The sequence below is a fragment of the Pleurodeles waltl genome, chromosome 4_1 (assembly GCF_031143425.1).
Source record: "Pleurodeles waltl isolate 20211129_DDA chromosome 4_1, aPleWal1.hap1.20221129, whole genome shotgun sequence".
NCBI classification, from domain to species: Eukaryota; Metazoa; Chordata; class Amphibia; order Caudata; family Salamandridae; genus Pleurodeles; species Pleurodeles waltl.
Window position 1 is genome coordinate 657,409,444 of NC_090442.1, and position 15,337 is coordinate 657,424,780.

Genomic DNA, 15,337 nt, shown 5'->3' on the forward strand with positions numbered 1-15,337 from the left:
TAATATCCTCATGTTTTAGGGCTCACGAACCAAATGGCTTTCTCTATTAATTTTGATAAGCTCTGAACATGATACTCAAGCTGGTGATCTGCTGGTTATGTCACTTAGAAATTTGCATTCCTTGACTGCTCTCCGCTTAATCAGTTCCCCAAATTAATTCAGGGTATGCATAAATGTCATCATCATCATTTTCCTAGGTACCTGCAATGATCATATAACCATAAAGTGGCGTGGCAAGTAGTGCCACTTTAATTGTCGTGATACTCATTCTAGACAGAACTTCTACATAGCTACGAAAAAAAGATAGGTACGAGAAAATTCAGGCATATAGTGCTTTTAGCAGAAAAAATATTAATGTCACAGACCACATGTGCATAAAATAAACATTCAATAATCACACTCATTCAGTCTCCCGGATGAACACTCAGTTCTTCATCCAGATTTGAATAGTGGGATGTTTTATGACACAATCTAGTTCAATTCCAATCACCGAAGGTGGTGCACAGAGGGGGTTGGGCTTAATGTAAGGCTTGTGAGGCTTGGCAAGAGGCCAAGCCCTGTGTCCAACGCCTCCCCCCGCTGTGCTTGCGAAGGCTGTATGATGCAGGTGGTTGGATGGCCAGAGCAGGGTTGGATGCAGAGCCTGTCTGGAGGCCAATATACTAACACAGATATACATTAAGAAAGAGGCATGCCAAACAAAATAAATCTTTTCTATAACCGATATGTGGTTGTAAGATGCCTTTTTTATTTTACTTTTTTTATTTTATTTTATTTTTTAACTATTTTGGGGTTCAACTAAAAATAACAAAAATACAGGACATCTTAACCTGGATCCAAAAATAAAACATTTGCTTCTGTTTGCTTGGTGAACAACCAACTGCGGTGTCTTGCTGCTGTACTTTGTTCGCCAACAGAAATAACTTTCCTGGATTTCATGAAATATAACACAATATTTCATAAAGAGGGTTGACGTTTCTTGATTAGACGGCAACAATTTTGGAGGAAGTCTATCAGTAGGCCGGGGCGTCTGGATGGAGCAGGAGATGCTGAGGCTCCCTCATCTTCCAGATGTATTCTTTTTGCTGCATTACACTGAGAAGTTTGCCAGGCATTAAGAGGTTTTCAGTACCCTAGGAAAGCTCTCAGAGGTAGAGTTTGCAGGTCACCACCTTTTCTGAGATATTTTCTTTCGCCTGAAGCAATGGGGAAAAAAGTCCTGTAAAATGGTTTGAACAGAGGTTCTCAGCTCCTCCTCCTTTTCTTTGTGGACCTCTTCCTGGGCCTCTTAAGCTCCTGAAGCAATGTAATGCTTTATACTCTGGTATTTCACTGGAAGGTCCGCAGAAAACAGGAACGGGGAGCTCTATTTGGTATTTTGGACTTCCATGCTGCTTTGGCCATTTCGACTGAAAGGTCGTTTGGACAAAGTTTGTCGCTTGGCACCCTGCCAGGCTGCTTGGAAATGTTATTATTCTTAATAAGGCAAAAGGAGTGATGTCAGGATTGGTGGTATGTGAGAGAGAAAAGCCAAAAATCAAGCTAAAATGCAAAAAATCAAACATTGGACTTCCTATGGGGACATTATAACACAACTGAATGAAATTGAAACCATTCCATGGTTTACCTAGCATTTTGGTTATTTGTGCTATACCGACTTAAAAAAATAAAAATAATTTAGAAAAATCAGTTTTGAATGAATGCATATATGAAATATACAATGTGTATTATGAAAAATCGTTTTTACATTAGCTGCCTGGAGGACTGGCAATACATACTTATGAAAGTGCTCGAAAGTCTAGTAAACTGTACCTGCTGTATATAAATTGGTATTCATAATCTTTAGATGAGAAGTGACCTCCTGTGTGGCTAACTGCTAATTATTGCAGGGAATTTTGAGTAAAATTGTAGTTTTTGGCGTGTTTCTACTCTGTACTAAATCCATGGAAGATAAAAAAGAGCTTTAACTTTTATTTTTCAAAACACAGTGTTGGCGTAGTGGACGAATCTCTGAGATTAATTGTTCAAATTAAAAGCTCCAAAACATTCATTGTATTTACAAATATTTGAATAGTTTTATTATTTTGGAGATGTAAAGTTTGTGATCCTAAGATAGTATAGACAGACTTTGTTTTTCAGTTTTGTTTTTATACATATATTTAAATTGTAGAACGTGTTCTGGACACAACATTGCTTTGGTTTTAGGTTTCTTGTGTGTAAATGCAGTTTATTTTAGGAGTAAAGTAAAGTTGAATTCAAATACATACCAATGGTGGGCTGTTGCATTTCATTTGAAATGCTTTCTGCATAAAATGGGACCATCAGAGAATTTCTCTTCCTGTTTTGCATCTACAAATCTCCCCTTTTTTGATTCTGTATCATTCATACTTCTGCAAAGCTAAATGAAAAGGTCAAATTCCTCTATTTCCCTCGGACATCATCTCATCTCAAAGTCATGGCAACCATTTTGTCCTGCTAATTGCACCAAACTGCTGGTCATCGGGTTGAGAAGGATCACTTGACTAGAGTTTTGAAAGTAGGGCACGCCATCTTCCTACCTCATTCTATATTCAATGAGAGACAATAAATTGGTTGTGGAGCCAGTGAGGGAGGCTTATGACAGTGCTTACTGGGTAACTTTATGAAGCTATAATATCAATATAAGTGCACTGTTCCACAGAAGAAAGAGAAAACAAGAGAAGCAGCATAAACTCTGGCGTATTATTCAGTTAAATGAAGCCTGTGCTCCCACTGTTGTCGACCAAGAACCCAAAGGCCTGAGTTCCAGTCCTGTTCTTCTCATTAGATCACATCTTGAAATACTGCAGAATGTCTCTCTGCTTCAGTTTGCTTAGCTATACAAATTGGAAGCTTTGGAAAACCTGCTAAGGTGTTTTTCGGTAGCAGTGATGCAAGATCCCTGAAAAACACATTCATCATAGGATCGCTATTTTGCTAAGTCCTAGCGAAGTCCTGTCTTTACCCTCCCACTGCTTAGCCTAAGGAGAATTATATCTATAATATTTGTTTTTGAACTTGTAGAATTTTGATCAAGTGTAATTCTGGTAAAATAAATCTTTGAGGAAAGGGAATCTTCTATTTGTAGATGGGGTTCTGTTTTACTTTAACAATCCATCTTCTCTACCCCTTCCATTGTAATGCAGAGTGCCCATTTACCTTTTTTATTTTGTTTGCGTTTCCCTTACAGCGCCAAGCTAAGTACTCTGAGAACAAGCTGAAGTCTATCAAGGCACGGAACGAGTACCTGCTAACCCTCGAAGCCAGCAATGCCTCAGTATTCAAGTATTACATCCACGACCTATCTGATCTCATTGATGTGAGTAACGTGTTGATGATCAGGACCAAATTACAAGCTGTTTTTACTAATGCAAAAAAAAAAAACACAGGCAACACAGTTTATATAATTTTGTTGCATGAGTAATAGTGGATGGGGCAAATACTATTTGTTGACTCACGGTAAAGTAGGGAACTACCTGATTTCACTATCCTTGCCATAAACACGTAATAAAATGTGTATAAAGTGCATGTTTTTTATCTGAACTGGAACTCTGAAGTATTACAATGCTATACGCAGCACACTACAAAAGAGATAATGAAATAAGAGGTTGATGAGGAATTCAAGCACTTTGATCTGTGAGGGCCCAATGGGGGTGCCGGATATGAAGTTGGTTCTGAATAAGAATGTTGAAATAAGAAAATTTCTAGTGTCAAGCCCCCTGTCCTCAATGTTGGGCCTGGGTTCTCTCTCCCTCTTTGGATTTTCCCTCTTCAGGCTACTACCTCAAGTTGACCGAGACATCCTGGTGGAACCCACTCATTTGACATTGCAAGAAGATGGAGGACTAGCATTGTCTATGAACGTTACATTCCATGTACTCCACATTTTGCCTCCATAGCTCACCAGATTCCTTTGGCACATGTTCAAATAAAGTTTCTGAATACGGCCCGTTCCATAGCAGCGGTCTCTTAACGTCCCCGGAATCTTTAATAGACCTCTGCAAGGCCGCTGTGCAGCACCTTCTGCCGTCATTTCCAGTTCTGAGCTCAGACCTAGCAGTGCCAGGTAGGACCCTGCCAGTGCTTGCTGTGACTCCAGTGCTTCATTCGTGTGTAACTCCATACCAGTTGCGGTGGTTCTGTGGCCCCTCTGCCCCTCCGTCTTCTACAATGCCACACATTTCCTGACATGATTTGCAAGGGCCAGAATTCATATCTGTAAACATGCCAGGTCAATGCAGATAATAACCTGTTGTGATGCACCTAGTGTTATGGTGATCATAGACTGAATTATTGCTTGCCCTACCAAAACACTACATAACAATGTTCCAGGTAGATTCAAATGGAAACAAACATCCCTCAACCTGTCCCTCCTGAGGTGGCGTGAATTCTCTGAAAGTTCTCACTCGGCTGTTTCAGCTTTGACATGTTTTTCTAAACAAGGGTAAATCATCTTTCCCCTGATTGCAGAGGCTTTTGATCATCAGGCCAGTAGAGAGCATCTGACTGGAGAATTTCAAGCCCCCCCCAGGTCCACAGGGAATCTAGACCCTTTACGTAAAATGGGTCTGTTACAATGTCAAATCTTTGGTCAACATTTGGTAGCAATAGACATGATTGTTTGTGATGGTCTTCTGTGTCAAGGGTAGTCTGGCCCTTGTTAGGATGTCATGTGTACATATGCATTATGCTTCTCACTGGGTCTAGTCTTCCTTTGGCCAAGTATTCCACATCTTCCTAAGTGACTGGTCCTTTTGGGCGCAGAAGACCAAACTTTTACTGGGTCTTCCCTTTGGCCCTCCTGGAACTCGGGGACAATGAAAACTAACTCATCATATTTTGTTTGGTAGGCACCCATCACCCTCTTTATGTGCACAATAGCTGGTCCCCTGTGAACTCCTCTTTTCCATATAAATATGCTGGAGTTGAAGACTGTCTTTCTAGCTCTAACAGACGTCTGCTTAGCAAGACATTATTGATCCAAACGGAGTTCCCCAGAGACTTGCTTTCTAATGTTTCGAATCCACTCCTTTTCAATCAGTTCTCATTCCTCTCTCCTCCGAGCACTTTGTGCCACTGACAAATCCACCATATAAAATTGGTGCATACTTAGTCACACTACTGACAGCACATTCTCAGAAGCTGAATAACACTGGTCTCATATGGAAACCTTGGAACCATCTTGAAAGTCACCCTTTGACAAACGAATGCATCGCACTGCCATACCCGGTGACTCTTTGAGCAACATACAAATATACTAATACAACATATGTCAACAAGCAGGGGCAACCATATGCACAAACTTTTTTTCTGACAGTCACCTTTGGAACTGCACTGATGATCACGACATATGGTTCTCAGCAAACCATCTAATATGGTTCTGTAACACTGCTATCTCTCTAGAAGTCTTTTGACTCCAAAACTGCTTGCACCTCAATATGGTCCTATTGCAAAGGATGCTGAAATGTCACAGTTGTTCCTTAAAACTTGAATCTTCATTTCAAACATCTATTCCACATGAAAATTCCTTGACAAACTGGATCCCATTCAATAAGAGTAGGAGCAGAACAGCTCAATTGTCAAGCTTCTGTTTATACATAGGTAGACTCTGAGTCTTATATTCTGCCTTCTAGATGAGCTGGGGTACTCTATCCCATGGAGACACATTGCTCCTGACTTTGTGGGTGGTAAATCACCATGTCATTCATTGCCACTTACCCCCAATCCACATGGACCTGTAAAATAGACGCAATTGCTCAGACTGTCTATTTTGCCGACCCCTATGTTGGGTAACCTGCTTTTTGATTTGGGATTTAAACCAACTTGCTTCAACTAAGATATACTGGACCTCCTCAAAATGAGAGCCTAGTGCTTAAACCACCGACTTCAGTAACTGAGCTAAGTTACTTCGAGTCTGATATACTAAAGCATTTTGTGGTTGGAAACTCTGTGATTTGCATAATCACTAGGTTTATTCCCATAAAATGGTATTCTGAAATTACTAAACCCCTTTTGTGAAATGTGCAAGTGTTTCTGAATCACAAATGTGTTTTTCTGATGTATTGTTTAATGAGATGCATTAGGGGTTAGTGACCAAAGTTCCAAATCATAGTAAAAGTTACCGACCTCTCATACATGATGGTAACTGATTCACAAAGGGGAAACTATCCACTTTGCACAACTTCCCCTAGAACTATCACGTCGGGGGGAGCAGGCAGTGCTCCTGCTCCCCTTGCTGCTTGCCCAAACAGAAATCATGTTTTTTGTTAGCATCATCATTTCCTTTACGGAAATCCTGTTTGGGGATGCAAACAAAAGGTCAGAGGTCTGCTGTCCCTTGCAGGCCACCCTCAATATGTTGATCACCAATCAGAGAGAGGAGTCACAAATAGCAATGTGCCTAATTACTATTCATTATGCAGAACATTTAGTGACGCCCTACTTTAGTTGAATCACAGTAGTAACACCTGGCTGCAAAATGTCTCTCACACTAGTTAGACCTGGCTGCAAAACGTCTCTGCACAGTTTCCCTCCACTATTTGTGACCTGTCTATTAGTGCAACAGGCCATTGGTTCCTGGAATTTGGCATACGGCAATTTGTCTGTCTCCCAAGGCATCCTGTTTCATGTTCAGATTTTTATGTAAAAGTTTACTGGCACCCTATATAAACGTAAGTGTCTAAAATCTCTAGAATTTTTTAGAATACATCAATTTAAGCTTGGACTCTGGCCTTAATGTAGCCTTTGTGGTCCTAGATTAATCTGCTGCATTTGATACAGTAGACCATAGTATCATGCAGCACAGGCTACAACATCTGAGAGTTACTGGCTCACCCCTAAATTGGCTCGGCTCCTTCCTTGAGACTCGCAAACAGGCATTTCGGATGAAGCCTTTTGCCTCAGGAGCAAAAAGGTTGATGTGGGGAGTGCCTCCGGGCTCTTCCCTAAGTCCCACATTATGTAACATATATATGTCTCAATTGGCATTTTTGGTGGAGTCCTTTGGTATCAAAGGTTTTTCATATGTGGATGATATGCAGCATAAGCTGCAAGGGCTAAGGATGGGTTTGCACGTTGTATGGCTGCACTGCTTGATTGGCTGAAGGATAACAAACTCCAGTGGAATCCAGATAAAACAGAAATTCTCCTGTTTGGACAGAATCCCCTCCAAGGTTGGGAGGGTGCCTGGCCTAACAATGCTCCCCCACTGCAACACCCTACGGCAATTGCTAAGAATCTGGACTTACTGTTTGATGCTCAGTTTTCACTCCGCCCACAGGTGTGTGCAATGGTGAAATCAGGCTTCTGGATTTAACGTTTGCTGAGAAAATGCATGTACCTTCTCCAGCGGGAGGCACAAATCACTGTGGTCAGAGCCCTGATCCTCTCCAGGCTGGACTATGCTAACGCTCTGTAATTGGGCCTCCCTGACTATCTAAATCAGCAGCTCAAGTCATGTAAAACCTGACAGTGCGCCTATTATTTAAAATTCCTAAATCTTCTTCAGTTTCCCAGATGCGTAAATATCTTCACTGGTCGCCAGTTCAGCAACATATAGATTTTAAAGCTCTGATGCGCCAAGCCTTTTATGTCAGGGCCCCTCAGTATTAAATGAGGGGATCAAGAGTTATCGCCTGTGATGAGTCTTGCATTCTAGTAACGCAAATTTAAACGTGATTCCTCATTTTAAAAAACAGCGGATATGTGGTGTTTCTTTTACGGTAAAAGCCTGAGCACCTGAGGACCACCACTGATGAAGTCAGATTTAAAAGGGAACTGAAAAGGTCCTTATTCCAGTTGTAATTGATGGTAGGTCATGTGCAGTTATTCGCCTCTTTCTCCTCATCTCTCCAGTACCTGAGCGCCAGGACACTCTGTTGATCATCTGTACAAGCTCCTTCCATTCCTTCAAGTTTACCAGTGGAACAGGCATGAACACTGTAAGGCATGAGCAAAGTGGGCAAATGCCCAGGGGTCCCACCTTTCTTTTCCCCCCTCCTACTTTAGCTGACTAGCTTTTTGATACCTCTTCTCATTTTTCTCTCTCACTACTCTCCGTCTCTTTGTTTTCCCTCAACTCGTTTTGTCTCCCTTTACCCATTGCTGTCTATACCTGTCGATTTAATCTCTTTTTCTACATTACTACTGTCTGGTGGCGCTGGAACTAGGGTTCGAGGAGGTGCTACAGGCCCAGAATAAAGCTTGAAATAGTGCAGATGGAGAATGAACAATAAAGAGGCCCTTTAAGTGTAGGTTTTTCTATATTCTTTATCACCCTGTCTACTGATCATCCAGTGGCGTAACAAAACCTGACGGGCCCTCCGTGCAAAGTACATGGAGGGGGTCCCTCCAGACCTATTCAGGAGCTCTCACACCCTGGTGCTGAGGGGGGCTTCCTGGAGTTTAGGTCACCCCGCAACTCCCCCCCCCCCACATGGGGGACCTTTGTTACACTGTGCTACCACCTTCACCCTCTACTTCACATGTTTTGCTATGCTCTTTTCTTTATGTCTCTGTCCATCTCCAGTATCTTGCTTTGTCCAGTTTCTTAGTTTCTTACTCAGTAGGTCACAGGTAAGTGTCTAATCAGAGAAGTGCATAAGAGAAGAAGAGCGATTAGGCAGGGTAAGAGACACTAGGAGAAATCTTTAGATTTTACCCATTGGAATGGTGAAAATGTTCAGAGCAGCACTTTAATTTTCACTGTTTTTAAAGGCTGATATATGAGTGCAGATGTCTTATTTTAATACTATGCACTTGTCCGCTAAACAAGTACTGTGTCCAAACTTAAAAAAGAACTGGCTTCATCAATGTTTGCTCAAGCTTTGTTTGGTACAATGGGGGTGATTCTAAGCTTGGCGGGCGGCGGTAGCCGCCCGCCAAGCGGGAACCGCCAGAAGACCGTACCGCGGTCAAAAGACCGCGGCGGTCATTCTGGGTTTCCCACTGGGCTGGCGGGCGACTGCCGAAAGTCCGCCCGCCAGCCCAGCGGGAAACACCCTTCCCGCGAGGACGCCGGCTCAGAATGGAGCCGGCGAAGTGGGAAGGTGCGACGGGTGCAGTTGCACCCGTCGCGAATTTCAGTGTGTGCAAAGCAGACACTGAAATTCTTTGTGGGGCCCCCAGGGGCCCCGCGGCACCCCCTACCGCCATCCTGTTCCTGGCGGGAGACCCGCCAGGAACAGGATGGCGGTAGGGGGTGTCAGAATCCCCATGGCAGCGGAGCGTGCTCCGCCGCCATGGAGGATTCTCAAGGGCAGCGGGAAGTCGGCGGTACACCGCCGACTTTCCGTTTCTGGCCGTGGCTGAACCGCCGCGGTCAGAATGCCCAGCGGTGCACCGCCAGCCTGTTGGCGGTGCTACCGCCGACCTCCGCCATGGCGGTAATTACCGCCAGGGTCAGAATGACCCCCAATGTGTCTGGCGTATACCAGGAAGCATGAGCTTTCGGCTGATTTTGGGTGACACTGTCACCATTTTTGAAGGTTTCTCATATATTTCAGATATCGTTTGGCATCACAAGGCCTAAAAAGGGGTAATAATATCAAAGTTGTTCCAAAGAGGGGCCTCTGAAAAGCCTTAAGACATCACTGGGACAGAGTGACAAAAATGTATCCAATCTCCTGCGCGGTGGAGAATGTGCTCACTTAACTGGGTTCGGGTTCAAGGGGACTCATCAGGTCTGACCTGACAAATGTTGAATTCGACAGGAACTCTGGTGCAGAGTTGTTTTTTTCTGCAAGGAACTGTATGTGTAACATTCAGGGTAGGTTGAACCTGTTACTTTAAATTCTGAGCCGCACACTTCCTGGGACTGTGAAATGGTTCTCATTTGTGGCTCAAAAGCCTCTCAAACCATTGGTCTGTAGCAGTATTTTGTTTTTCTATACTTAGTTATTTTCCGAAGATATCCAGTCCTGGAAATTGTTTTACATCGCGTAAGATACTTTTAGAAGTGCGATGTACCGCGTCCTCTGTGAGCTAAGCGCTATTCATATTTCAATTACAATGTTATTCTTGCTTGTTCGTACTTCTCTGCATCCTTTCTGCACACCGCGGCAAAGGATGCCGCAGAACGCACGGGCCGTGCAGTTTCCCAACTAAATGTGTAACCATGAAAGTGAGGTTCGGACGCGCCCTCTGCTTCTTCTTTAAATAAACTGTAATTGGGCGCACAGCTTTCTGCTGCGATTGCAACGAAGCCCAAATTATACTTGATACAACCTCACACCGCGCACAGCTTGTGGTTTATATTTTAAAAGAAGCAGCAATTTCTGAGAAAGAACAAAATACAGGTTCTTGCGGTGTGGCACGTGTTTTTGGTGAACCACAACTTTTTTCTACTTGTCCTCAATGGACAAAGCCCTGGATTATTTTAGAGTTCCAAAACATTATCCGAAAATGACTACTTTTATTATACTTTACAAATTCGATCCCATGCATGACTTTGTCTGAGGTTTCATTGCTCGAGTGAATGTGGCAAACATTTAAGCTACATGAAAATGATGATAATCTTTGCGGTGGTACAAATGGTATCACCAGACGTTATTAATGCACAGCCATACTGCATGAACCAGTTCTTATGCTAGGTAAGTCTTTTAAAGGAGAATACAGTATCCAGTTACTCTCTGTGATTTATTTTCTTCATATATACAATAACTCAAAGAGATTGAGTGAATAGAAAATGCATTTCTCCACACCTCATGCAATATAAAAGGTGACTAAGTCTTTCAATGTATAAGGCATGGTTATTCCCTCCACATTCTGCATTTGATTACTTTTGCCTTTCCATTGAGTTTTTTCTTGCTTTTTATAACAATTAACAGTGTGACGGTACTTGCTCATGACTTAACTATTTTCTGGTGTCCAACTTTATTTGTGGTGGCGTCAAAATTGAATGTTATTTGTATGCACTATTACCAAAGTGCTCTGTGTGGAAAACGCTTAATGCAATGATTAGTGCCCTGTCTATATTGGTACTCATTGTATGGCCATTATAAGGATGAAAGGCTGAGTCGGTCTTTCCTTGAATGAAGCCCATAACCTAGTTCTTGTGAAAAGATCTCTGTATTAAGCCTATAATTTCTATAACTATGTAACATTATGTTATGAGAAGGTAGGTTATGCTAATTTATGTTGCGGTATCTCTTATTATGTTAACTTTAGGTTTCTTGCTTGTAATGTACAACCCGCATTGTCTCTAAGCCCAGCCTTCAGTTTGTCAAGTAAAAGCAACATCATTTGGTCGTGAACAGGAGTTGAAAGCTGAGAGATGATGGGACAAGTTTGGGGGTATGAAGTGTCCGTAGGAGCAGTGCTGGAATGAAGGTGGGACCAAGCGGATTCCGGACCCAGCATTTTTGTTGTTAGGTTTGGGATCCAGCTGTCCCCATTGAAATATACTAAATTTGCCCCAGTGTAATTTGCCAAGACCGGGACACAAGTAGCTTTCATATATTGTCTGCTTAGCAACAACGTGAAGGCAGAGAGTGGGCTTTATTTTCACTTTCCGCTGGGCTTAAAACACAGGCCAAATTTAAATGGCATCAGCCCTCAGCCCTCCTTCTGTTTGAGTATAATCCTGACTGGAAGTTATCTGGAGCCTAACACCTAGACGCCAATGCAATGGAGGGAAACAAAGGCACACAGCTTATCACTTCACAGGTACTTAAGAGAAACTTACCATTTGGAAGTAGAGTAATTCACTTTGTTCATCCCCCCATGTAAGAGATATTCTTGCACTGTAAGAATGCAGACGCATTGGGGTGTATGAGTAATTACACAAGTAGTGGTTTAAATGGTACTTTAAAATGTTTATAATTATTTTATTTATAGCGCTACTCATCCCACTATATGGTGTCTGAGCGCTTTACATTACACACACACATAATACATTGACAATAAATCATACAAGTGTGTAGATTAATGTGTAGGATATTACTTAAGGCAATGTGGTTTTCATGGTGTAGCAGTCATACACAGTCTTTACTGATAGGGATTATATGTTAAGAATGCATGGGCATGAAGAAACACAGAGTCAGGACTTAAAATATAAAAAAGTGCTGGAGTTTGCCTGTACTAAAAATACTTTATTACTACCCAAAGAAAGCCTTTTCAGCAGCCGTGCAATAACAGCAGTTTGAGGCAAAACTAAACCCATGCCTAAGTTAGCATGCAGGTCCTTGATGCCAGTTCCTAGCTCAGTGTGCTGTATTAAAAGAACTGCAATTATTGAACTGCAAGTAATAAAAGAATCAAAAGTAGTAAAACACTTATCTATATGCATAACATAAAAATCTGTCTTGTGCATGCTACATGATTTGCGCTGTATGAGACATATTAACCCTTTAGGCTATTTTATGAGCCAAAACTTTGGAGATAAAATGCAGATTTATTCTGCAAGTCCATGAACCAGAAGAGTTATCCTATTATTATCACTCCCTGAGATTTATTGGGCACACAAATTGTATTGTATTGTAATCGTATTTATATAGCGCTTACTACCCCTGACGAGGCGTCGAAGCGCTTTTCGATGAGTAGCACGCTACTCTGGAACCCAACAAGAATTAGTGATGGATTAGTATCGGGAAATAATGAGTACAGTTTTTAGTATTATTATGAGTTAATTTGAGCCGCGGATATGAGAGTTTGTTAGTTAGATTGACTGGAGTAATGGAGGGGTGGAGGAGGAAAGAAATCCAGAAGTGTTAATTGGGAGTATATCCTTCATTTACTCAACCCAAAGGCTTGGTATGAGTAAAGGGGGGTGGAGGAGGGAAGAGTATGTGGAAGTTTTAGGGAGAACATAGTAGCAGGGTGAGATAAATGCGGGAGAATTTAGTAAGGTTGTGTGGGAGGTCACAGTAGTAGAGTGAGGTTTGGTGAGTTAGATGTGGAGGTGGAGGGAAGAGCTTAGGCAGAGTTATTTAGGAGATGAAAGTAGTAGAAGGGATTTGGGATGAGTCAGAGTGAGAATGGAGGATAGTTTGATAGAGACATGACATATGATGATGAGTAGATAAGTGTGATAAGATGAGAGCAGGAATTCATAGATATCTAGTATAACAACCCACCCAGGACCCATGCAATGATCCACGAACTTGTCAAGCACAGAAACAACATATACACAGACATACATACATATATATATATACATACACACATACACACACACACACACACATGAATACACAAACATATGCACATACAATACATAATTAGAACCATGGGTAAAATATACTTAGTCAAACAGGTTTAAAGAGTGTGTGTGTATTTTATTGTTATGACATAGTAGCAATACATATTTTCTAAAGAAACTAAAAATAAATAGAAATATACACATGATCTGAAAAAAATATTTATCAACATAGGCATATGCAGTTCATAGTTGTTTGAATATGGTGGTTATGAAGGAAAGAGACAACTCTTGAGTAGTTTTCTGAAGACAAGAAAGTTATCTGTGGCTCTTATAGTTGGGGGTAATGAATTCCATAGTTTGGCTGCTTGGACGGAGAAGGATGTACCACCTATAGTCTTTTTCTTGTATGGTGGTGTTCTAGTGCGGGGTGCCAATCTTGAGCGGAGGTTTCTTTGTTGGATGTATTTGGTAATTTTGTTTCTGATAAAAAGCGGTCCTGTTCCATGTATAGCTTTGTGGGTGATACAAAGCAGCTTGAAAATGCATCTTCTGGCAACGGGTTTCCAGTATAGTGCTCTCAAGGCAGGGGAGATGTGGGCTTGCGGCTTTACATGTAATAGTAGCCTGGCTGCGGAATTCTGGATACGTTGTAGTTTTTTCATAACAGATAGAGATGATCCATGGTAGAGGCCATTGGCATAATCCAGTTTGGATAGTACAAGCGAGATAGTAGCTTGCACCTTGTGTGGAAATCCGAGGTGGGGGAACATGCGTCGTAAAGTCTTCAAGGTGATGAAGCTTGTTCGTGCTAATTTGTCCACTTGGGCATTCATAGTTAACTTGGAATCCATGGTGATTCCTAGGTTTTTAACTTCCTTGGATAATAAAGGAGGTGGTCCGAGATCGTCAGGCCAGACGCACAGAGGGTCATAATTTTTCCAGTCACCACATATGAGCATTTCTGTTTTGGAGGTATTTAGTTTGAGATGGCTCCAGGTCATCCACTGATCAACGGCTCTGAGGCAACTGAAGATTTGTGAGTTTTCAATGTTTTTGGGGCATTCTAATTTAAGTAGTATTTGTGTGTCACCTGCATAGTTGTAGCATGTGAGGTGGAAATCATTGATCAGTTCTGGTAAAGATATCATGTAGATGTTGAAAAGCAGAGGTGAGATGATTGACCCTTGGGGGACCCCTGCTTTTGTGAGGTAGGGTTCGGACGAGAAGTGGGGTGAGTGGATGATATTAGATCTTTTTTGAAGATAGGAAGTGATCCAGTCGAGAGCAATCCCTTGTATGCTGGCTTCGTGGAGTCTTTGAGTTAGGGTGTCATGGTCAACCGTATCAAAGGCAGCCGAGAGGTCCAAGAGAAGTAGTGCAGCAACTCCATTTCGGTCGACTGTGTTTTTAAGATCATCCCAGATTGCTATGAGTGCCGATTCAATGCTTCTTCCTGGGCGGAATCCAGTTTGGAAGTCTGAAAGTATAGAATTGTCTTCAGTGAATTGTGACATCTGGGCGAATGCTGCTCTTTCTATCAATTTGCCCAGGAAAGGTCCATTTGTGATTGGTCTGTAGTTGTTGGGGTCTTGCGGGTCTAGGTTTGTTTTCTTTAATAAAGGTCGTATGTATGCCTTTTTCAGGTCTACAGGAAAAGTTCCTGAAGTTAAAGAGTTGTTGATGACTCTTCTTACAGGTGTGGCAGCAGAAGTAGATAGAAGAATGTTCTTGAAGATTTGTGGTGGGCAAGGGTCAGAAGGGCAACCAGAAGGTCTGCTTGCTTTGACAAAATCCATAAATTCATCCTGGGATATTTGTTTGAAGGACTGTAGAGGTTGGGTTGGGTTATTCTTAGAGGGGATTTTAGGAAAGGTTTTGGTGCTGATGGTTTTCTTCTGTTTTAAATAGGAGTCCAATGTGTCTGCCTTGGTTGTGTAGTGAGTTGCCAATTTGTTTGTGAAACCTTGAGTAGTGGGATGACTTCCTTCCATGCATGTAGGTTTTCGAAATTCATTGAGAATTTTATAAAATTCCTTGGTTGTAGATTGAGCATTTTGAATTCTATCTGAGTAGTATCTTTTTTTTAGCTTTTTTGATTGATGATTTGTATATCCTGTTAAGTTTGTGTAGCTGCAGTTTGTCTTGACTGTTGTTTGTTTTGAGTCAGGTCCGCTGCAACTT

The 15,337-nt window shown here is 41.9% G+C and overlaps 1 protein-coding gene across 1 annotated transcript in view; it reads left to right on the forward strand.

The window, feature by feature from the left end:
* Positions 1-15,337, forward strand: part of SRGAP1 (SLIT-ROBO Rho GTPase activating protein 1) — a 413,075-nt gene that overhangs the window by 281,815 nt on the left and 115,923 nt on the right. Inside the window, exon 6 of the mRNA XM_069229120.1 lies at positions 3,209-3,337. Within this exon, the coding sequence (XP_069085221.1) occupies positions 3,209-3,337 (129 nt within the window). The remainder of the gene's footprint in view (positions 1-3,208; positions 3,338-15,337) is intronic.